This window comes from Ambystoma mexicanum, chromosome 7p (genome assembly GCF_040938575.1).
Source record: "Ambystoma mexicanum isolate Mex_15411 chromosome 7p, UKY_AmexF1_1, whole genome shotgun sequence".
Lineage (NCBI taxonomy): Eukaryota > Metazoa > Chordata > Amphibia > Caudata > Ambystomatidae > Ambystoma > Ambystoma mexicanum.
The window spans coordinates 181,664,105-181,689,680 of record NC_090939.1 but is presented as its reverse complement, the minus strand read 5'-3'; the positions used below and the strand labels follow the sequence as shown (position 1 = coordinate 181,689,680).

The 25,576-nt window shown below is 46.2% G+C and overlaps 1 protein-coding gene across 1 annotated transcript in view; it reads right to left on the bottom strand.

Moving 5' to 3' along the window:
* Window positions 1-6,975: 6,975 nt before the first annotated feature.
* Window positions 6,976-25,576, bottom strand: part of C2CD2 (C2 calcium dependent domain containing 2) — a 1,192,289-nt gene continuing 1,173,688 nt past the window's right edge. Inside the window, exon 15 of the mRNA XM_069636030.1 lies at window positions 6,976-14,654. Within this exon, the coding sequence (XP_069492131.1) occupies window positions 14,425-14,654 (230 nt within the window). The 3' untranslated portion in view covers window positions 6,976-14,424. The remainder of the gene's footprint in view (window positions 14,655-25,576) is intronic.

Sequence of the window (25,576 nt, the reverse complement as noted above, 5' to 3'; positions counted from 1 at the left end):
ACATTCGATGGATGTGCATGTTTAAAAGCCTGGCGATGTAAAAGCAGGCGATGAAATCACATGGAACCGAATTACCAGGTTACTCACCGTAGTGACCACCTTACTCCTAGTCCATAGTCCCCTTTCCTCCATACTTGTGGGACATCTCTCCGTCATGTGGGACGGGACCGCAGCACTTTGTAAAAAGCATCCAAATTTTTCCAAAAATGTGTCCTTCCTCTCTTTCCTGCGCGGGGCCTGGCACGCGGCCGTAACCCCACCCACCTTGGCTCCGCCCCACACATCACCCCTCAGTCCTTTTCTTTGCCAGGTCAGAGACCCATTACCAATAACAGAGGAACCTTATTAGAGGGGACGGCGGGCGGGCGTATGGAGGAAAGGGGACTATGGACTAGGAGTAAGGTGGTCACTACGGTGAGTAACCTGGTAATACTCCTACGTCCCGTCCCCTTTCCTCCATACTTGTGGGAGATTCCCAAGCACTCCTTACAGGAACTACGGGTGGATGGAAATACCCCTTACTGAAAAAGGTTCTTCAGCACAGCCTGACCAAACTGAGCATCAGCTCTAGAACTCATATCGAGGCAGTAATGCTTACAGAAAGCAGATGGAGAGGCCCAAGTAGCTGCCCTAGCGATGGACACCCAGGGAACATACTTCTGAAAAGCAACCGCAGCTGCCTTGCCCCGCACCAGGTGTGCATGAATACCTTTAGGGGGTTTCAGCTTTTGGATAGTGAAAGACTCCATGATGCAGGCGGCAATCCACCTAGAAATAGTTGCCTTAGACGCCTGCTTGCTTGGAGGGCTGCCGAAAGTCACAAAAAGTTGAGAAGAACGTCTAAGCTCGGAAGTCCTATCCCGGTTGAACTTAAGAGCTCTTCGGACATCAATACTGTGTAGAACCCTCTCTGCCTCTGAGGCGGGGTTCGGAAAAAAGACCGGTAGGGAGATCGATTGATTCAAATGAAATTCGGTCACTACCTTTGGCAGAAAAGCCGGATTAGTTTGAAGGACTACCTTGTCCTTGTGAAAGACCAAGAAAGGATGCTCCACCGACAATGCCTGGAGCTCACTCACTCTCCTTGCCGATGTGACAGCGACGAAAAAGGACACTTTCCAAGACAAGTACTTGAGGCCCACAGTAGCCATTGGTTCAAAGGGTTTATGGCACAGCGCCGTCAGGACAACATTCAGGACCCATGGCGGGTGCGGATTACGAACTGGAGGGTAAAGGCGTGTTAAACCAGCGAAATGCCTCTTTACCACTGGGTTAGTCAGAGAAAACGAACACTGATCCGTAGAAAGATAAACGGAGACCGCTGAAAGGTGAAGTCCTGCATGACAGAACATGAACCCCTGACTCTGCTAGGGAGGACACGAAGGACAACACCGTGTCAACCGTGGCCCCCCTTGGATCCAATTTCTTCTCTAGACACCAATGACAGAACTTGAGCCATTTACTCTTGTACTGAGATCTGGTCGAGGGTTTTCTGGCTGCCTGGATAATACGCATGTTTTCCGCAGACAAATTCAGATGCTCTAAAGACCTGAACTCAGGCACCATGCCGCCAAGCTGAGCGATTGTGGGGAGGGGTGCCACAGCTGCTGCTCCCCCTGGTGGAGAAGATCGGGAGTTACCGGTAACCTGATCGGCGGATACACTGACAGGTGTTGGAGTTCTGAGAATCAAAACCTGGCCGGCCACCACGGGGCTATCAGTAGAAGAGAACAGTTCACCGAGTTCTTCAACTTCCAAATTGCCCGGTGAACTAGAGGCAGAGGCGGGAAGGCATAAGCTCTCATGTTGTGCCATGGAATCTCTAGAGCATCCCCCAGAGAGGAGGCTCCCAGCCCCCCTCTGGAGGCATACAGAGGAAGCTTCTTGTTCGCCGCCCTTGCAAAGAGGTCCACCTGCGGTGTGCCCCAGCGCGAGAAAATCCCTGAGAGGACCTTCGCCTTCAACTCCCACTCGTAGCTGACCACTGTCCGCCGGATGAGGGCATCTGCTGTGACATTCAGCTGGCCCGGGATGTGCACTGCAAGCAGCCAGACACCACGAAGCACGGCCCACTCCTAAATCTGGATGGACAGGTCCACAAGGGGGGGGTGGAGACTTCGTTCCCCCCTGCTTGCTGATGGAATACATTGACACCACATTGTCCGTTCTTATGCGGACCACGTTGTTGACAATGACCGGTCTGAACGCCCTGAGCGCCAGGAAAATCGCCAGAAGCTCCAAATGATTTATGTGCAGGAGCTTGTCCTGAGGCGACCAGAGGTCCGAGACCTGAAGGAGATCTAACGTCGCACCCCACCCGAGGAGGGAGGAGTCCGTAGTGATCGTCATCATAGGGTCCGGGTCCTGAAACCCCACGTCCCCAGACAGATTGCTGAGAGATGACCACCAGTCCAGGTCCACTCTCATGGAATCCGGAATCATTATCCGCATGGAGTCTGGGTCCACTGCATGACGCCATGAATTCCGAAGCGCCATCTGGGTCCGTCTCATTTTGAGATGAGCAAGAGGAAGAGCCAGCACACATGAGGCCATGAGGCCCAGAAGCCTCTGGAACCACCAGGCCGACATACTCTCCGACTGCGCAAACATCTGACACGTGGCCAACAGATCCACCATTCTGTCCCCGGTCAGGTATACTCTTCAGTCGATCGTGTTCCAACAAAAACCCAGAAAAATCAGGTCCTGAGAGACCGTCATGGAGGATTTCCGCCAGTTCACCGACAGCCCAAGATGGAACAGGAGCTGAAGGAGAGACTGGAGGTTGCCAGCTGCCGCCAGCGGACAAGGGCTGCGTAAAAGCCAATAGTCCAAATAAGGATACACATGGATACCCTGAAGACGAAGATAGGCCGCAATCACCGACATCTTCGTGAAGACACGTAGCGCCGAGCTGAGGCCAAAAGGAAGCACCCGAAAATGGAAGTGCTCCTCTCCCAAAGAGAAACAGAGGTACCTCCTGTGTGGAGCCCAAATCAGGATATGCATGTACGCGTCCTGAAGGTCCACTACGCTGAGCCAGTCGCCCATCTGCAAAGAGGAGCGTATCTGGCTGGGCGTGATCATCTTGAATTTCTCTTGGGGTAGAAAGAGGTTGAACTGGAAAAGGTCTAGGATGGTGCGTAGGCCAGCCTGGTTGGGTTTGGGCACCGTAAACAGCCGGGAGTAGAAGCCCTCCCCCCGCTCCCCAAAGGGAACGGGTTCCACAGCCCTGAGGTCCAGGAGTTTATGAACCTCGGCGTTGAGGGAGGCCGAGCCCAACGGCTGAAAAGGAGGGTTGAGGGGTGGGCTAGGGGGTAAAGGTAAGCGGAAAATCGTCCGAGCGACTGACAAGACCCATCTGTCTTCTGTGATGGTCTGCCACGCCTTCCAATGAGACGCAATGCGCCCTCCCACCGGGGTCTCGTGCGAGCGCGGAAAACCCTCATTTGGCAGGCTTATCGGCGGCGGTGCCACCTCAACCTGATGAGGAGGCTGAGGAGCGGGAGAAATACCACACACGCTGTTGTCTACGGCAGTTATTCCCCGCAGGAGTATCCACTCTGTGATTTTTGCAGTCAAGGAATCCCCTAAAACCAGAGGCCTTTGAGTCTTGAAGGGAGGTTTAACCAGAACAGACAATGATTTAGCCGTCTGAGTGCTATCCTTGGTTTTGGTGAGCTCTACATCAGTAGATGAATGAAAAAGCTCCTTACCATCGAATGGAAGGTCCAATACTTTGTCTTGCACTTCCTTCGAAAACTTAGTGGCATGCAACCATGCTTGCCTCGAGGTAGCAACCCCGAGCATCATGCCCCGACCTGAGGTGTCTACGTGATGAGCCGCAGCCTCCAGGAGATCCTGGGCCAAGACCCTGGCATCGGAATGGCCACCTCTGAAGTCTTCCAACTTCTCGACCGGAATGTGCTCCTCAAACTCCGACAGACCTTTCCATATCTGCATGTAAGCTCCCGCCAAAATCAATTCGTCATTGGCCTGCCTGAGCTGCAAGGCCGAATTGGCAAAGATTTTCCTCCCTAGGGAGTCCAGGAGCTTATCCTCCTTTCCCAAGACCTGAGTAGCCGTCACGGAAGAGGATGCTGCAGGTCTGGACTGCAACATGGCCGCAGCCACCACTGTGGAGGAGGGAGGCGGACAAGACGACAAGGCCACTTCCTCCGAAGAGTGCAGCCTGTACCTCGCGTCAATCTTTTTATTGACAAAAAGTCCCGAGTGTGGCTTCTCTCAGACTCTTCGGACCTCGGCCAAAACATCCTTCTGCAGGAAAAGGCTGGTACGCTCCAAAGGAGACAGGGTGAACGCCCCAGAAAGCACGCCCTCCTGTGGAGCAGGTGCCTCGGGAACCGCAACATCTAAGAAATTCATCATGTCCAGTACCCGGTCATGAAAAGCTCTAACAGAGCGGGGAAGGTCCTTGTTTTCCTGCTCGCCTTGAGGGTCATCTGACAGGTCAGGATCTTGCTGAACCATGTCAGGCACTGCCTTGTCCACTGGGGACAACGGTGGCAAAGGCGGAAGAGCAGACGCAGGCACCATGGGCAAAGGAGGCGCCGACGGAACCACCAGAGGAACAGGTGGAGCCGGGGGCGCTGGTGGACAAATTTCCTTAAAAAGCCCCTTGAAATACTCCCTCATGGGGTCGGTGCGCATAAGCGCTTGAAATATACCGAAAAAAGCGTCCTCAGGAGATTGCTTCCAGAACCTAAGGAGGCCTCTCATGAGGTGGACAAGTCCAGGGACGTAACGGAGAAGGGTGCCACGCCGGGCCCTCTGCCGACGTATCCACATAAATCAAAGGGGCCGCCCCTGCAGGCAACGAAACATTGTGCGGAAGAGGCATCCGGGCGTTCCAATCATAAACGGGCCGGTAAGGAGACGCACAAGTGACCTTAGGTTCACCCAAAGGACCGAACCCTACACCAGGGGCCGATGGCGTAGTTGTAGGGGTAGTACCTAAAATGGCCGCTGCGGTCGTGGCGGGAACAGCCGCCATTTTGTCTTCATCTGAGGGGAACTGCGGCACGTGAGGAGGTGAGGCAGGGGTCCCCGTCGATGGATCAGGGGTCTTAAGTTTAGCCTTAACATAAGGAACCTCGGCAGAGCCGGTACTATGAGGCCTGGAATGTTTCTGCGACATACCAACCGCCAACTGAGCCTTCGAAGGAAGGACCTCGGCACTGCCGGTAAAAGAAGAACCTTGCTTCTTTGCCCCCTCAACAGATCTGGTATCACCACAAGAGCGGGAACGGTGAGAAACCGCTTTCACCGACAGGGCCCTGCCCGGCCCCTCAGAACAGTTGGTAGCCTTAGACTCTGTACGAGGGACCTCGGGCCTAGGCCCGGTAATAGCCTTATCGGCACAGGCCTCGAACATCCGTTCGGTAAACACAAGCCCAGCCAAGGCCTCGGGGCGCACCACAGTCTTGTTTTTGAGGGAAGCCGAAAGAGAGGCCTCAGAGCAAGCTCCGGTATCCTGTGACTCAGCAGAACTGGGTCTACACACAGCCCCCACAGGAGGGGCCTCGGAAGTTACTCCGGTGTACACAGGCCCCTTACGGAGACCCTCAGAGAGAACTCTGGTAGAATTATTAGGCCCGACAGGCACCTCAGGTCGAACCCCAGTGACAGAGCGATCAACGCCCCTCCCGGCTCGAGAGGAACCCGGGAAGGTATCCCCCGGCCGGGGTGCTCTGAAAAGTAAAGAACTTACCGGCCGTTTCTTCTTCTCGTCGATGAACGCCTGAAAATGAGATGGGGGAGTGCGTCGGAACAACACCTCCCACCGTTCCAACCGACGTTGAAGAGCCTGGACAGAAAGGGAGTCACAGTAAAAACAGGAGTCCCAACGGTGTTCCGGACCCAAACACTCTAAACAAAGAGGATGGGGATCCGCCCTCGCGAAGCGACGATGACACGAAGAACAGTCTGGAAAGTCTAATTTAAAAGACAGACAGACTAGAAGACGAACGCTAGCGAGAGCCAGAGAGGAAAACAGGGAAGAAATCTTCCGAGGATGCAAGTGCATCCGGCCCCGATTGAGCAGAGAAAAGGACTGAGGGGCGATGTGCGGTGCGGAGCCAAGGTGGGCGGGGTTACGGCCGCGTGCCGGGCCCCACGCAGGAAGGAGAGGAATGACACATTTTTGGAAAAATGTGGATGCTTTTTACAAAGTGCTCCGGTCCCGTCCCACAGGACGGAGAGATGTCCCACAAGTATGGAGGAAAGGGGACGGGACGTAGGAGTATGAACATGCATGCAGATCAACACAAAATTGCAGAGGCTGCACACAAGAACATAGCTTCAAGTATAAGGTACAGAGGTCCTAGACAAACAACAGTGTAAGACCACAAGAGCCAAAAACCTAAAATGCAGTGTGCCGGCCATGTGGTTATCAGGATAGGTGGAGGTGAGGGTAAAGCGTCCCACAGGGGACAGTCCAGAGGGCCAAAGGAGGCGAGGCATCTAGGAAGCTGCACAATTTGAGCACGGGGAGTGGCTGTGCCACCCAAGGACAGCTAGGCCTTATCTCACATGGAAGCCACGCCTGTTAATAGAGAAGCTGAGCATCAACTTGACTGGCCTGCAGCATGAAATTGTAGGAACAGATGTGATGGGCAATCGGAAACTTCCCCACTGACCGCAAAGCGACATGCCCCATTTTAATTTGACAGGAGGCTTTGCTATTACAATGCACCCTAAACGTCTGGTTGTACTTTGTCTTTAAGAAATCTTCGTCTTGTGCTTATCCTGGTCACCTGTAAATATTCTAATATAGAGCGAAATTCCCACTTGCTTTTAAGCGCTTTTAAGCCCTTGCAGCCTCCTTTACCGGGTCTTTACTGATCGATAGTAAGCCAAGATATTCAACGCTTAAACCTGAGATAATTGGTCAATATCTTCATGAGTCGCTTGAAACACCAAATAAATGGAACTCCACAGACGGACTCACTCACCAGGTTGTTGTGCACAGTCCTTGATGAGAATGTGTATATTTTATTCACATAATAAACAGTTTCACATGTTTTGCATATATCATTTCACATCTGTTTGTCCAGTGCTAACAAATCTCTTCCAGTACACACTTCCAATGGTGATGCTAAAGAAAGCGTCTGCATGCAAAAAATAAATACATTAAGTGGGTCACAATATGAATTCCTAGAATACCATATCACCGGTTGCTTATACGTTCCTTGCCTTCCCACACTGAATTGGGGTACAACCACAATAAATAAATGGTGTAACCTGGGCCAGGTACAAGAGAGGTGGATGGAGGTCATTCTCTAAAGGTGAGGTAATAGTGCTTAAAACATTTGTTAAATCGAAATAGAAGGCTATTAAGGAATTGCGAAGCACCATTAACAACTGGTCCATTTATACTTGGAAAGGTTTAACAAACTGCCCTCCACATAACTACCAAATCTTGACGTAATCCATAATTAAAAAATGCAAACACCAAGGTACATTGCTCAAATCGGATTTTCCAAGTCACAGCTTCTAATGTGCAAACAGTGTTGTCATATGTTGACAAGTATACCCTGTGATTGAATTTAATCAATGTAATATTTATTTTGTCATGCAGGTTTACTGAATTATTACATGTGTAGCAGTATGAAAACATGAAGAGAAAAAGTGGACAGACATTTATTTTCTTACTTAAAAGTGATCAGAGTGCAGATGAAGAGCTGGGGGAGCATGCCTCCATGCTCGCCTTTCCTCTTTGCGCTGCCCACGGATCACTCACTGGGCTTATTTGCCAGCCTAGGATGGCTCTTTAAAAAGACTTCTTTCTAAAGATGTGGGATAGAACAATATTGGTACCTTTTGCCTATTAGGGTAGACCTCAGATCTTTCATTATAATGGCATGCAATAGGCAGATATTAAAAATATAAATGAATGCAAATGAATGCACCATACTCTTGGAATAGAATGAAGGTGGAGAGCAGAAAGAGAATAGCTAGGATACCATTATTAAATCCTTTTGAGAATGCGCATAAAAATTAGTTTGCCTTTAAGGCTTTGTTTGTTCTTTTTATTAAGAAGGTTATCTGTGTATTTAACTTAGTGTTCACACCCTTTAAAAGGGTTCCCTTTAATGACAAAAAAAGAATGCAAATGGAATCGATTGTGTCCCAACTTCTGAAACATGATGTGGAAATGGAATTTACAGGTCAAACCATGTCTTCCAAAGCGGACATCATGGGTCAGCGTCCTTACTTGGTGAGCACTCAGAAAAATCATGCAGAAGACCAATGCTCTGGCTATACAAGTCTGAAAGAGAGTAGACATTCCACAGCATCTAGCAACCAAAACAAGTATTGAGAGGATTGTAGACTGCTGAGGGAAAAACCTAGATACAGCACTCAAAAAACGACACCCAAAACCTAGAAGAGATAAATGGCTCTAGTTTTACAAAAAAATCCTTCAATGCAAAAAAGGTACAACTATTTTCACTTACCCAACTTTCCCTCCAGTAATAATGGGTCTAATAGGCACTATACCCTGTATCTTACACAAACTTCATCCAGCCAATTTATTTTCTGAAACTCCCAAGTCTAGTTTGAACTACCAAGCCTAGTTTGATCTACCAAATCATGTATTGTCTCCAACATATTTTAAGTTATTGTATTAGATGGCAAACAAATGTTTTCATGATTGAGGAGGCCACAGATAAAATCCATAGTAGCCCTTATTTTGGCGCTCTTTTGATTGTGCCATTCAAGGAATCCCTATTTCGATGCCTTTCATTTTGGGTAAGAGGTTTTGAGGTGACGGGCGTGGGGCGAAAGTAGTAGATTCATAGCCAAATTGTTGGCAATCATAACAGGTAATGAGAAAGAAGGTAGGAAATATAAACAGTTCATGAGCAAAATGAAGGATTAACCCAACAGCAACACAACCCTGATATAGGACAAGCATGCAGCATAACGAGGTGGTTCAATGCAGTATGGCCATCAATTGTGGACATTTGTTGGTAAAATGAAGAAGGGTCTATCAGAAATCAAATAACTTTCTGGGGCCGACATGAACTTTTGATATAATCTTGACATATAATCCAGGTTATTTCACAGCCTGACCATCAGGAGGAAATTACCTTGAACTCCATCCCTTAATTCAGAAATATCTAAACACCCATGGTTGCTGTACAAGCTATTTGGTCTATGTGCCGGAACTAATCATTGGGAGTGTGCTAAAGGAGCACTGCAAGGGTTCCTCTGACTTTTCACAAGTCTTGCACCCCCACAGTCCCAAGCAGGTTTTATTTCCTTCTATGACTGGATGTTTTATTGCCCTAACTGAATCTCCTTTGGATGCATCTCTAAAATAGATCAGTGATCGCTCGTATATAGGATCCCAGGAAGGGACAATACACTAAAACATGAATGGGGGTGGGGAGGAGGGGGGGGGTGAGAAGAATCAATCTTCCTGTTTAAAACAGACTCCTTGGAGAAGGATTTCAGAATGTATCTTTCAGCATGTCCGTGCATCAAGAATCGGGTTTACATAGTATGACACAGGAGGACTGGGGGCAGTGTCCAGAAGGAGAAATTCCTTGTTCTGCAACAACTTGCCTATCTGCATTTAGTGTCGGAGTGGTAGTTCTTCCTGATCTTGGGAAACCACCTTTTGCTCGCAAGTCTGCAGCCCAGTTTTGATTTTCTTTCTTAATAGAAAAAGGACAACTTGGAGAATGGCAGTGTTTCACCCAAGAGTTACTAATGTGCTGGGATTAACTTGACTCGTTGCCTTAGGGCTCTGGCTCCACGTGTAGCAATGATATATCAGAGGCAATCTGCAGGCTTGTCTGGAACGTCTTAAAAGCTAAAGATTCCCAAGGAACAGTACAATTATTGGTAAAAAATAAAAATACATAATTTAGTCTGATTCAAAGAGGCCACTTTGACACATTACTAATTATTATTAGGTTTTTGTGTTTACTGGCATGGAACGCAGAGACTGCAGTCCTAGATACACCCTGGGTGAGGTTTCCTTAGGTGATGCCATGCTAACTGCTTGTTTAGCAGAAAACTTCTGGCAACATGCATGTACAACTTTAAATGGGTCCCAGTTTATTGTCAGGGTATAAGAATTTGTGAATCCTCAAGGAAGGTGTTAAAGTGCCATTTTTTTTTATAAAGTCAACGTAGTAGAAACCCCTCACAGGTCGGACTCTTAAATATAGCATCTCATAATTATTCATCTTTATGAGTAACAGTGAGAAGAAAAAAACTGCATTTCCCACAAAAGATATTACAAAAATCAAAAACAGAAAATGTGAACCGAACTGCAAACATAAAAAAACATTTGCAGCAAGTTGGCCTAGATAAGTTTCAAAAACGAGAACATTCACCCACTACCCTACCGAGATGATAAAAGCATGCGAAGCTGCTGAACCATTTCCCCCACAAATATATCTTAACTGTACGTTTCCTAATCAGAGGAGTCCAATGTACTACTTATTGAGGTATACAAGGAGAATATCTTTGTCCGAGGCTCACTCAATTCAGATAATTTCTTTTTTAATAGACTATTTTACATATTTGTAGTGGATATGGAATGTTTTCAACTTCGTTTGGACACCGTGCCAAACAAAATTTATCTCTTGAAATATATTTCAATACTATAAGAATAACGTGTGCCCAACTATGCCGCTATTATTTTCACACTGTGTGTAAGAGAACTTGATTTCGTATACAATGATCTTTCTACGACCTTGAACCATGGCCTCTTTAATACAGCATACCAAATCCTTCCATTTTGTGGATTGAAAAAGCAATATACTCTTGGACCAATGGAGGACCACATCGCCTTCGTGGATGGCCACTGCTCTTGCTAGGAGAAGTATTTAAATCATATATCAAATAAATTAACAAACATTGACATTAGATAATGATTAAATTATATGTCAACCAGAATGAGACCTTGAAGTGCTTGAAATCCACTTCTTCACATTTCTAGGCAAACACGAACTACTCACACAGAAGCGAACAAAACATTTGAAGGGAACATGGATATTTAGAATAGGTTAGAAAGGGAATCTTATTTCATTTGGTGTTGTAGGCAGAAAAGTTGTACATCTTTCCCTGAACAATAAACAATAGACTTGGAATGTGCAAAGCTAAAAGGAGGAATAATGGGTGAGAAGAATATTTGCAATGGCTTTTGTTTTATCTATTTTTGGAAGTCATTCTACAATCCTAGTGCAGAAAATTCCTGGAGACCATTTAAATGCCTCCTTCCCCCTAGCAAAGAAGGTTAGGTTTAAAAAGTGGCAATATGAAAAGCCTCTGATGACTACGGCCTGACTAAATTGGTTCAAAGGATGCACAAGGTAATTTCTTTGAAGTTTGTTGGATAGGGCTGTGTGCAAGCGGTTACTTTAGCTTTGACCCACTGACATGTAATCGAAGGTCCGTGTAGAGCAGGATTTCAACAATGCAATGGTGGTCTTCAGTGCCGATATTGTGCAACTGAGTATGGCAAAAGTATGTTTTCGTTTCATGATGCAGACTGTAAGATCATCTGTTCAAAGAAATATACATTTATATAATTTTCAAAAGCGCATATGAATGTATGGTTTTTATGGGCAAATGACTTTATGCCACGTAACCAAACATCTATAAATGGAAGCATGTCCATGTTAGGCTGTACATTTCACTTGAATGGCAGATGACCAAACGTTCTTGTGTACGAACAGTACCCACCACCGCTTTCCTTCAAAAAATACCAAAATCATCACGAACAAGTTCACAATCAGATGGGGTGAACACATTAATGTTCTCTTTCTGGTCCCTCATTTCATGTTGGTAGGTGCATGCAAAATATAAAATTGGAACTGACCGAACATCTCACAGCGCTATGGACAGCTTTTCAAACATGATTCCCCAGCCGATTACTTTCTGAAAAATTGCATTTTCATAATGAAGAGAAAAAAAAATCATAAACATGCATGAAAAAATATAATTTAACTAGCACTGCAGACTAATTAAAAATGCATCCCAAAAGGGTGTTTTTAAGTGGTGAGTGGATTTTAACATTAGATGGGAGAAGACTGCAACACATTTGCCACAGTTAATTGCTGCATTTCCAATAATCCCATCAAAGCTGGATATGCCAGCAACCATTAGGAGATGCAAATATGTTTTTGCTCGCCTGGTAGTACAAAGTCAATTTAGAAACACAACTCTAGCTTTTTAATATGTTTACTGCATTCAATAATTCTAAGGCTATACATTTGCATAATTTATCTAGTCTTATGGCTGATATCAAAGGCATATCACCCGCCGTCTGCACGCAGACCTCAGCGTCTGTCCAGCAGGCTAGCTAAGCAGTTAGGATTTCTGTTTCCAGAAAATATAAATCCCTGTAGTTTATATAAATAACAGTTTGATAACAGACTGAGTTATTCATGTTCATCCACCATCCTGAATAACGGATGACAACAAACCCTGTGCTTAGGTGCTCTGGTAAACCAGAACAGAGAACACATTGAAACAGCGATAAACGACCCTTGACATCCAAAACGTGGCTACTCTCTACAATCACTAATGTATTATTAGCTGAACCATGATCATTACATTATTAGTAGTTTTTAAATGCCTGAGTATTTGCTATTGACATTTTCTACTTGTTAGCAATTCTTTTTAATTTCTATAGATGTACAGATAGGGTTGCAGGTCCCATGCGATCATACTGCGATGGCTGATAGCTTTACCCAGACATGCTGTGCCTATTATATCGGAGGTGTATGGTCACATACAACGGGCAGGATACTATCAAACTCTGTTGAACAGCAAAGAGTAAATAACTCCTCAAATACATATTACATACCACCCGGACAGTCAATTTGAAGTGTTTTCTATAAAAAGATTCATATATATGCAACTTGCTACAATTCAAACATCTCTGGCTAGCACAGTGGTCAAAAGTCAACAAATGCCCCACAGTGCAAGACTGGAAATGAAACTATTAAAATGCTCTTGAAAACATTAAATTACTGACGAGCAAACTGGCCCTTAAGAGTTATACTATCTGTGTAGAGTTCATCTGCTGTAAACCAATGCTCCTACGGCCTGGGATTCCCAAGTCCCCATTTATTGAGGCCATTTACTATGGCAATACTAGATTTGGTGGTGGATTTTGCAGCCGATTCTGGAGATACTTTCCCAATATGAGGGGACGTAGAAGGTTTTCACTTAGTTAGAATACAACAGTTTACAATAACAACCTCATTTTAATTGGTGCTTAGGCCATACCTGCTTACTATTGGTTGGGAGTGGGTGGCAAAACACTGCCATCCAAATCATCTAAGCAGTACATTTTACAAATTCCCTGATTTCTCATTTAACTTCTAGGTTAAAAATTACTTTAGTAAATATGGCAGCAAGTGATCAAGCAGTAACAGGTGTTGCAACCAGAGATCATCAACTCTTGATAATATCAATGGTGGGGCAAACACTAAGTGCTTTGATGGCTAGATAGTTGAATGCACATTTTCCCCAACTGTGAAGTTATACTGTATATTTAATAGTCATGGATGTTCTAAACTGTCTTCCACCAACCACTCGGAATCCTGATATTACCGCAACACACATTGCTCCAGCGGAAGAGTGTGAATTCCTCTGGCATCTGCCTCCATGACAATGCTTAAGAAGTATGTTTTTACTGGCCCAGAATGGAGACATTTTACACCCTTTTTAACTCTACAGAAGCACCACTGCACCCATTGCTGCAGACCTACCTGAATCCAAAAATGCACTCTAACTAGAGGCACAAACTGGCAGTAAAAGTGACTACCCAATTTCGGAAGTCAAGTCCGCCTTGGCTACTAGGCCTTACTGCAACTGAGGCCATATGTAGTGCGGACACCATGGCAGAGTTTCGCCATCAGTCCAGACACATGGTTTATCATCATTATACGATTATCATTAATGCCCGGCTGCCAATCAGACTTTTCCAGGAAAGTTGAGCTCTCTCTATCCCCCTTGTTCTACTGGTGATTCCATAAAGCCCTGCTGCCAATCGGGACTGACTCCTCATTCCTATATGCCCAGAAATTATGCTTTTGTTAAATTGATTAAATAATTAGCCCATCACAGTACTGTATTTCAAAGACAAAAAGCATCCTACCTATAAAGTCTCACAGTGTTGTGTGCAGAGTTATGTCAGAAAGGGTTGCTAGAGGTTTCCTAAACAGTGAATGTTTGGATGACCATCTTATTTTATATTAGTTTCATTCTGTGAGCGAAACAAGCTGACCAATTCCTAGCACCCGTGCGTGCGGAGTCTAGTCTCTGCGTTATATGGCTTTCCATTTGCACCACTGTGACCCGGGGCAAGGCTGTCGCGGCAGTGGCTGATACGTGGATAATACAAGCAGTGCATTAAGTGTCTGGCAACAGGTGGCTCTAAGTGTGCGGCATCTCTGTGGAAGGAATGCTCAGTTTGTTCTTGTTCTTGCTCTTTGGGTGGAGTTTTTTGTTGAACATGCGCGTCAATGTTGTCCCTTTTTTGCGCGTTTCCTCTGGCGTGGGCTGCTCCAGGTAAACCAGATCATTGTGCGACTGACTCATGCCTGGTTCTTTCTGATGATGCCTTCGACGGAAGAAAAGCTTGGCGCCTTTTCGTAAGAATCCACCTGCAACATTGGAATTTGCATTAGAAAAAGGGAAAATATCACAGCACAGCAATAACAGATTTTAGACCAAAGTCAACTATTTTATCTTATAAAGACTGTAATCATTACCTGCTATCAAAATACAATTTCCAAAGATACAGAACACTGGGCCCATTTCCCTACCATCTCGTCTCACAGGTCTCTCATGGTATCCAACTTTACCCTTACCCACTCAGTATGGTTGTTCCTATGTTAAAGCCTTTTATTTTAATTCCTTTTTTTATTTTATTTTTTTATTTGTTCTGGTCGTAGCTGACTTTTACAAAATAGCAATATTAGATTTAAAAAAGTATGCATTTATATTCATTATTTCAATAATAGAAGGTTATTAAATGCATTTCAAAACAGAATTTAAAAATGATCATTTAGCAGAGGGGATTAAGAGGTAAACAGATGAATTAGTCAAAAAAAAATATGAACCATCCAAAACCGGTGTGATGTAATTGTCTTTTGACAACCTCTTGCAACCCCCTGTTTTCTGAACTTTCAACCACTTTTCTTCTGGTTAAAATCCATATGCCAGTGGCAATCCATGACCACTTCTTTGCCAGAGCTATTTGTTTGTAAGAGCAGTGCCAAGGCTCTGTGGATAATGCTCATGAATTCTTCCAGCCCTCAGAAGAACCTGGCCTACTGCTATTGTTAGGGCTATTTTGTGCCCTGAGATCAGCAGGTTCCAAAAGATTTCTGAGAGCAACCAGTCCTCTTTGCCCACAAATTTGATGAAATATTTTGCTGTTAGATCTGATGTGCCTTAGCAATACCGGAGTAAGTGGCTCAGATTTTGGTTGGCTGGATTTGCGCAAATATTGAACAACTTAATTGCATTTTGCTTTTGCATTTAGTTTTTCCCAACTTTTGTAAGTTGTTCAATACGTCGACTACCCTTGGCATTTGAACAGATTTCATAATTAAATTCACAATTTCCCACCTGCATTCCTCTCACATTTCGAAGGTTAGTGCCCAACACCTAGGTCCACACATACTCCTCTGCCTACCCTGCCTTACACTGGGAGATCTGTTTCCCACCGTTTCCTTCAGTGGTTGTTTGTAGATCCCTTCCCACAAAATTGCCTGCCCCTCCCAGTTGTGAGCAGCACGCTCCCCTCACCATGTCCATCCCCTCATGGGTGTAATTTTAAGGACAAGGGTGTTTGTCCCCCCTTGCCAACGTCTGTGGCCCACCATTTGTCCCCCTCATTTGGCAGGGACCCTTTCCTTTAAATGTCATGCCCCCCCCAACTTTTTCACCAAAGTTACTGCACTGCTTCCCCCTATGCTTTGTAAAGGGCTCCATTGCTTCCCGAAGCTAGATCTGCGCTCAATAAATACTCTAAACTAAGGAAAACTTGTCTGTTGATCTGTGTCCTCACGAACAAGTTAAAGATATATTCCTGCACATTTAATGCTGAATACATATTTTTGAGCGCACTTAGATTTAAACCAAAAGAAGACTTTCACAATTGAGCATGTGGCTACAATTATCAAAGGTGTTTTTCGGGGATTAAAGGTATTTTTAGATATTTGTGAACAGAGGATAGCACAGGGGCAACGTGCTGGCCTTGGAAGCACCATGCAGAGCAACAGCGGTGCGTACCCCAGATCCGTGCTTAGAAACCTAACTCGTGTATTAAACACGTTATAAAAAAACAAATTAAAAAAATAAGCAGCACGCACAATCAAACCATCATTCCGAAAGAAAATTTGTATTGTACTAAAATGGGGTTTCAAGCATCTGAAACCAGCAAAAAGTATGCACTGGTTTGGGAAATATGGAGAACTCGACTCAAACATATTCGTTTTATACTCCATTCAAAAAATTCAATGTTCTAATTATGGAGCATTGTTTTCAGCGCACAGCCTTTACATCGTTTTTTTTTTAAATGACGGTTTAAAAATCTATTAAGGGAAAGGGTGATCAACATTTTTTTTTTAAATCAAAGCCGCCCTTTTAACATCTACATAGCCTTTCTTTTTTTTCTCCATGTTTGGGAGATGTTGATATCCTTTCCAAAAATTCAACTCGTGTTTTTGCCCCAATTGTTGAAAAGGTATCTGCTTTTTCTACAAACAGGAGCAAGACTATCACCAGGTTTCTAAAAAGTGGTGTCTTCACAGACTTCTAACCCAAATAAGTGACGCAAGTACTTTGAAATGACGTAGTGAAATAGTAAGGAAGGGATTTAGAATCCAGATGTTCAGACCTGTATAAATACTAGGTCCAATTCTGAATTCATTAAGGTTACAGGACCTCTTGTCCACTCATCACAAAATGGCCTTACACATATTTTACATTCAAGTAAATCATTCTGAAAATAGTTTGTAAAAGTAGTGTCAAATGCCTGCAACGCTTATGTTAGCTCATCAATACCTACACAAGTAAACTATCAGTGCATTGCTTGGCTGCTCCAATTACCAATATACATAATTGTCATTGTTTTTCCTGTGATATGAGAATTACTGAGAACCTATCCCAAAAACGGGCCAGACATTGCATTTTTAATGCATAATCAGAATAAAAAACAAGTGCTTGGAAAGCAACCGGTGCCTGAAAAACGGAGAAGATTGCATCACATTCTCTCCTTCCCCAATCGATGCCTGACCTCCTCACCTGATGCCGACATGACCTCATCTCTCATACTATTCCTTTGACGCTTTATCTATCGGCACACCCTCTGCCCTAGAGCTGCCTTTCACTTCAATGCACCTTTAACGGGTGCATGCCGTCTTCTTACCGGAACGTTGTGTTGAATTCTCCATCTCTTCCTCAGGAATATAACCCGTTGCAGATGTCCCATCCCCCTGTAAGCTCTAAAGTGCCCCAACTCCTGCCTCCCTGGCAACTTACAGCTGCTGAGATATAGGGCAGTTTTACACCTTTGTTGGCTTAAAGCCTAGTTTTGCAGAATATATTTTTCTATCCAATTTTTCTTTCTCCTTTTATCCCTTTGCATTCTCTTTTTTCTTTTGCTTTACTTATCCATCATTCACTTCCTCTTCCTGCACCTTCTTTGCGTCCAGCCCCTTCTTTTCTCTGCCCCAATTTTCTCTTTGATTCCCATCTATCCAGTACTCCTGACAATATCTTTTTTCCTAATCCTCCTGCCCCATGACAAGCCCGCTTGGCTTTTAACAGGATGCTTTTGGATTTGGCCCCTGGCATCTGTGTCTCTTTCAGGGGGCGGTAAGTATGTGGGCTAGCTTTGGGTTTCTCCCTTAGGGTGTCTTGAGACCTCTCAGAATCTTCGTTTCCTCCCTGGCGTGGGGGTCTCAGGCTCAGCTGTCCTTTACGCAATTATGTGCTCAAGGTTGTGTTGCCCTAGAGCAATAGAGTAGGTGCGTTCCAGAAGTTCCTTTGTGCCTCCCTGGATTATCCGAGTGGGTATGTCTTTCCTTTCACCCAGTGTGCGCACGTGCATTAGGTCGCCTGTATTACTCTTGGCTTCTGTTATTCTGGTTACACGTTGTTTATTAGATTTAAAACTCCATATTGGTGGGGGTTGTAGTAGTATTTCGGGGGTGGCCCCCTGAATGGGGCTTTTGAGTTGTGTAGGTGGCTAGGCCTTTCCTCTGTGTCTCTGTTAGTGTTGTGACTCTGTTGTGGGGTAAAAGACTCCTGTGCGCAAGGAGTGTTCGCTGACCAATCTGGCTGACAGTGTTTCCCCACACAGCTGTAGTTAGCGTGCAGACAATGTCCCCAACTCACGGTCCGGTAGCAGTCGCGTAATATGAGTTATGGGTTAAATTTGGGGGAAGCTGCGGTGGCAGGCATCTTTTACGTATATTTCAGTCCCCCAACCCAATATAGGGCCATGGGGCGCTTATACAGCATGGTGCGTTAGGTAATCAGTGCGCTGCGGGGGGGAGGGGGGTCGGAGGGCCTCGGCTTTCCTCCTCCTGGCGTGTTTTCGACAAGCCTATGTTCACACACTGTAGGTTTTGCGCTCTGGTGCCCGCATCCCCCTCCTCCGCTCCCCGCTTCTGGGATCAGGTCAGATCTCTCCTCCGTCAATCACTGTTTCGGGGAAGCTCTGTGATAAGGCAAAGGAAGTAAAAGGAAATCAGAGCCAATATATGTCCCTTCCTGTCATGCTGCAACCCAAGGAGAGGGCTAATGGGTAATGTCAGGGTTAATGGATGATGTCGAGATGCTGGATGACGTCGAGAGAGGTGGCTCTGATGTTGCATGATAGACAGTTCTTTCGTCCAATGAGTTATGCTTCAGGCATCTTGACTTCTGGAGGTGCTCTTCTGGAATACTGCTGATGTCGTTTTTTGTGTGTGTGTGTTTTTTGTTAACCGATAGGAGCCATATGGACCCGAGTATGAGCCTACCTATGAATGGGCTTATTGAGAGAGAAAAAAACGAGAATCTTAAAAGAAGAAAAATGAGTTGCACCCGTTGTGCGTTTTCAATGAGCCCGTTGGCTGTGGTTTGGTGAAAGAATATATATGCTGTGACGACCGTAATACGACATTCAGAACCGCAACTGCGGTCTCGGAACGGCAGCTGGAGCCCCTGTACAGCCGTATTGGCAGCTCTGCTCCTAGCCCCCACCTCTGATACACGAAAGAAGCCCAGCGAAGCAAGGAGAGGGGGCCTGTCCCTTGCGGTCTACCGAAGCGAAGACAGCTGGAACGTGGGAACAGCTGATTTCTGTCAGCAACGCAGAGGAAAGGAGGGGCCAACGGATCTGCTGCAACGCCGTAAGGGAACAGAGGTTGAAGGAGCGTTAAGGCAGAGAGAGATACAAGAGGAGCGTATGAGGAGCGTATGAGGAGGCTGCGAGGAGTTGAGAGATCGCCTTTCTGCCTATACAATTTTACACCGAAGAAGCAGAGTACGACGGAACTGCATGGGAATGAGAAACATAATTAGTTATTACTGTTGTTATATGAAGCAAAGAGCTGTGTCAGAAGTCAAAACATTTCTTTTAAACAACGGAGCATATGAGCTCTTAAAGAGGGAGCCGGAGGGGAGGTGTAGAATGCAGAGGAAGACAAGTACGCTGAAGATAAGGTGATCTAAAGACTAACAAGAGACGAGAGACCCTCTGAGTCGGCATGAATTAAAGAATAAACCGGTTCTTCCCTCCTCATACAGACTATCCACATCAAGAACTAGGGGCGGAAGCAGGAAAAGTCCATAGAAAAGACAAAGGGGAGGGGAGGTGTAGAATGCAGAGGAAGACAAGTACGCTGAAGATAAGGTGATCTAAAGACTAACAAGAGACGAGAGACCCTCTGAGTCGGCATGAATTAAAGAATAAACCGGTTCTTCCCTCCTCATACAGACTATCCACATCAAGAACTAGGGGCGGAAGCAGGAAAAGTCCATAGAAAAGACAAAGGGGAGGGGAGGTGTAGAATGCAGAGGAAGACAAGTACGCTGAAGATAAGGTGATCTAAAGACTAACAAGAGACGAGAGACCCTCTGAGTCGGCATGAATTAAAGAATAAACCGGTTCTTCCCTCCTCATACAGACTATCCACATCAAGAACTAGGGGCGGAAGCAGGAAAAGTCCATAGAAAAGACAAAAGTTCTAGCCTTCATATATATGTTCTGCCTGGTTATACAGTTAATTTGAGTGAATAACCCAGTGTGACCTCACTGAATGCAGCCCTATGCTGGGTGCCTCTGTAGACTTCACTCCGTGTAGGGCTCCTCCCAGCTTCTGAACTTCACCACCGGAGGGTAGTTGGAGTTCGCGTCCCTTGTTAGGGAAGTCTTGGGGATCTTGGTGAGTTACGCGGTCCTGTTCAGCCACTCTCCGCGTCTGCCCACTGCTACGCTAGAGCCACCCTGAGAGTTTCAGCGGGATCCAGTTCTCTCAGCCGCACAGCTCGACTACGGGGCTACTGCCACGGACAGCGGGCGGGTTCCGCATCGAGTGCTTCGGGTTCCGCATCGTATTGCTTGCCTCCTTCTTGGGTACTGAAGGAGTGGAGAAGGGTCTTTCTCTGTGTTATTTCGTGGTATTATCACCCTTTGTTCCTTTCACCTCACAGACCTCAGGTGTGTGCACCCACAGGGGACGGTGGCTTTTTTGGAATCTCCTTCCCCCCCTCTTAGCCTTTGCAGGGTGACTTAGGCCCCCGAGGATCCTATGTACGTATGTAAGGTAGACTCTCACAGATCACTACCGAGAGACCAGGGATGCTAGGGACAACCTGGTATTCCTTTAGTACACCTGCCCCTGCCTTACCTTCCCAAAGCCTTCTGCTGGACACCGTTCCTTATGTGTTTATGTCCAACCACTAATATGGCAACAACGGAGACGAGGAAGAACAATGCCTCCCTGAATTCTAACACTGAAGGTACTGAGATGAATAGGAGGAGCAAAGGCCTGAAGAGTGCTCCATTCAATTAAACTGTGCAATCTAGTCCTTCCACAGAGGACCAGCCAGAAAGTCGCATATGAATGCAGCAGGGCTGTCTCATGTGTGAAGCAGCTCCGGGAGGAGCAAGAGGCAGGGTCCAATCCTCCTTGGGGAGACCACGGTACCCAGCACGGACACGAAAGAGAGAACGGACAAAGAAACAGAAACAAGCATGTATGAGGAGGGTCAGAGGAGAGAGTGCTCAAGCGACCAAGGAAAGAGAGGATGTGGCAGCCGTGAAACCTGGCAAGCATGGGGAACGAGCACCACACTACACCCTGTGTGGCGGAGGAGCTGTAGACCAGAGACAGACCAGAACTCTGAAGGGAGGCAAAGGAGCTCTGAGGCTGGTCAGGAGAGGGGGGCCCACTTACCTGCTTCAGTGTGAGCAGCTTCAGGCGTTCCATGCCGAGAGACAGTGCAAACTGCACAGCCCTCAGAGAACATGCAGCCGCGGGACCATCATACAGAATAAACACACCATGAGAGTCCAGGAAGCTGAGCAGATGCCCACAGGCAGGAGGGACCCAGGACGATTGTGCACTGAGAAAGAAAGTACGCTTGTCACTGGGAAGGCAAAGCAGGAATATAGGGCCTGGGACCCTGAACCCACCAAAAGAACACTATTGTATTGTAAGACGCATGATAAGCCTTGGCTGGGGAGTGAACCAAGGTTATCAGGCCAGCAAGTTATGTGGATCTTGCACCCACACCCACAAACACGCAGAGAATACAGGGTCTGGAACCCTAACCCAGGAGAAGAGAAGCAATCCTATCTTGGGGTGCAAAAGAGTACTTGGCAGGGGAGTAGATCAAGTGTATTATGAAAGAAGTCTGGGGAAGGGAGACACTTCCCCCAGTTAACATTGTGGAATGTGAGAAATGAGTCAAGGACCCACCACTGTCTGGAGAGGCATCTAGACCCTTTCTTCTTGGTCGTAGTACCTGGGAGCCAGGTCTGCCAACCAGTGTCTGGGCCGTATATCGAGGAACATGAAAAGAGATTTTTTCCCCACCAGTTGGAAACAAACTTTTGAGGACTTTCAAACCTCATACTATCCTTTTGTCCAGGTGAAGAGGGTAATTTCCTTGGAGCAAGGAAGAGACCCTTTTAATTTAGTTTTGCATAGAGTTCGAGTTCTGACACTGGACTGTGGACTTGTTGATTTGGACATCCTGACCAACACATTAGTTTATTATTTTGAGGCAGGGAAACCCCTCTTAGAGTTAGGCCAAGTAAGGAGTTTCCCCAAATTCTCACTTTTTCATTTTAATAAAAGTCTTTGACCATAACCATAAGACCTGTGTCAGAGTCTTTACTTCTGTACCCTTACAAGTAATGGAAAAAAGGAATAGGCAAGTGGAGTGGGAGAAGAAGTAACATTAAAGATGGGAGGTGAGACATAGTAGGAGTGAAACATCCTAAGGGACAGAAGGTTGGTGAAAGGAGTACGAAGGAGGGTGAGCCCCTCGTCCATTGGAACACTAACCCTAGGTGAGGCAGGAGCGTCAAGACAAGAAAGAGAGGGAAGGCCCTACTCCCCACAAAAAAAAACCCTTTAACGGTCTCTCAGACCCAGGAGCGATTTCTGTGCCACCTGTGACATCATACTGTTGCAGCCTGTTCACTTGGTACTTCCAACACTCTCATTCCACCTGATTTGGATTTGTTCTCAAACCATATGCCCAAAGTCTGAAATATGGCAGTAGTTTTTGATGACGGTTGTTCTTCAACCTATTAGTTAATGTAGTCAGATAATCCTCCTATCACATGAGGCTACTAAACTGGATCCTTCCATTTCTTTTGTTTCCCCACTGAATTGCTCTTGCTCTAGATGTAGTGTCCTGGCTTAACTTCTGCAGTTTAACGCATGTTGGGGTCCCTTCAAAAATGCTGCATAAACTACTGTGGGCACAAAAATGTGCCACTTTCATCGTTAGCCTGTTTAGAATGAACTACATCACCTGGGCTTTGCATCCCATCACTGGATGCCGGCAAAATGATTGGTCCATGCCATGAGGCTATAAAGGACACACACAGCCATCCAGGAACTGTCACTCCATCACCTGACAAAAATACTAGGAATCTACCAGTCAACCCGATGACAGCAAAACAAGCTAGAATGCTACAAGTCATTGTGGCAAAATATTTAACTTGCAGAATAGCTAATATAGGTAAAGAACAGAAGCACGGGCAAATACTCACTGAATACATGCTGAGTGACCACAATCTGGAACTAGAGACGGGCTGACGCAGCTCAAACAAGTAGCTCAGGGAGGACAGTATCTGTAATGTGTATTATGAGAAGTAGAAAACACTTTCTACTGCAATGTCCTGCATAAATAGATGTTCAAGGCATTTATGTCCCCACATTTTGCGAGACTAGGGAAGTCTCAGAACATAAAACAAGATCAAAACAGAAGTTTCATCCTATGACAAATGCAAGCACGTATCTCTGCTAATTGTGGCATGCCACTAGAGAAGACTGTGCATAAAGCAATTTGGACCTTAGAAAACAGCTGAAAACAAACATGATCACTAATGAACAGAAAGTAACATTTATGCATCCCTTTTATTTACTTTGGCAAATAACTTTCATTGTATTATTGTAGATGGCTAGCCTCCCATAACTTGCTGGCTTTGTGCAAGTTATGAGGTAGACCACTCACCCGAGTGCACACCCTCCGGAACTTCCTACAGCTTAATCTCTACACAGGGCCATATGAACCTTCGGTGAGCATTGAAAACCCACCTGTTTGTGGCAGCGTGTGGATTTTAGGCTGCTTTCCCTCTGCTCACACTCCTCTTCATTCTTCTCATTCTTCCGCTCTCCTCTTTCCTCATCCCATAGCGCTATGAAGATCCTTGATGGGGGCATTATGCGGTACTTGGACCACACAAGCATTAAATAAAGAAAATTGCTTGGGGCATGCTCCATGTACTGGCAAGAGTGGCCTGGTTTGTCTGCCTTCAAGGAAAAATCTGTGGTGCCATTGGTCTTGTTTCCACTATGCGACCGCAAAGCTGTTGCTCTTGGGATGCTTTCCATCTGCATATGACCCTATTAGACAAGTATTAACTTTTGTCCTTTGTTCCCATTGAACCTCTTCTTCACTGGACGGCATTCTAGTATCAGTGTCAACAATTCTTCTTTGGTTTAGTTGAACTGTAATCCGATCTACTTTGTACAGCACTGTGGTGCTCCCAAGGGCCTCTGCACACTGCAAAACCTTATTAAATGAATGAGCAAGGGTGATTCAGAGTTTTGGAATAGGCTTCTTGAATAAGCCCCAAAAGAATATAAGTTACTCACCGTAGTGACTAACGTACTCTTAGTCCTTAGTCCCCTTCCCTCCATACTGCATGGACAGGAGAAAGGAACCTTTTTCACCAGAAAAAACCTTCTTCCCCTTTAAACTTAGAGGCGCGCAGGGGTGCGGCCCCTCCGGCACCACACCTCAGTCCCCATTGACGTGTCGACAGTAGATTTAACATTGCCTAATGACACCAGTATTATTAGGGGGGAGGTTGGTGGGACGTATGGAGGAAAGGGGACTAAGGACTAAGAGTAAGTCAGTCACTATGGTGAGTAACTTATAATTACTCTTACGTCCAGCCCCACTTTCCTCCATACTGCATGGGTGATTACAACTGAATGTAGCCCCAGTATGGAGAGGAGACCCTCCTCAAGCAAATAGGTTCCTGAGAACCGCCTGTCCGAAAGCCGCATCAGATCTAGAGCCGGCATCCAAACAGTAATGCTTGCATAAAGCCAAGGGAGTGGCCCAAGTGGCCGCCCTGCTTATGACCTGCCAAGGGACATGGCGCTGGAATGAGGTGGCCATGGCCTTGGCCCTGACTGCATGGGTGTGCATGTTGGCCGGAAACGGCTTGTGCTGGCCCTCGTATGCTTCCTTGATGGCCGAGACCATCCAGCGAGATATGGAGGCCTTGGAGGCCTGGTAGCCTGGTCTAGAGCCTCCAAAAATGACAAACGGGGGGTCCGGTTTGCGGAAGCCGTTGGTCCTGTCCAAGTAAAATTTCAAGGCACGCCTGACATCCAGGCAGTCCAGCACCCTCTGTGCTTTGTCCTTGGGATCGGGAAAGAACGTAGGAAGGAGTATTTCCTCGTTCAGGTGAAAAGCAGGCGGCACCTTGGGCAGAAATGCTGGACGTGCCCGCAGGACTTCTTTGTCCCTGTGAAAGGTAGTATATGGTTCCGAGGCGACCAGCGCCTGTATTTCGCTGACTCCACGAGCCAAAGTGAGGCCGACTAGCAAGGCCGTCTGGATGATGACCAGCCTGATGTCCGCCGAAGCCATTGGCTCAAACGATTTGTGCACAAGGCTACGTTGAGGTCCCACACAGGGTGCGGCCTTCTGAAGTGTGGGTACAGCCTTGCGAGCCCCGTCAAATGCTTCTTGACGATAGGATTGGAGGAGAAGATCCCCTCCTCAGAGTTCCTGTAAGCCCCTATGGCTGCAAGGTATGTACGACACC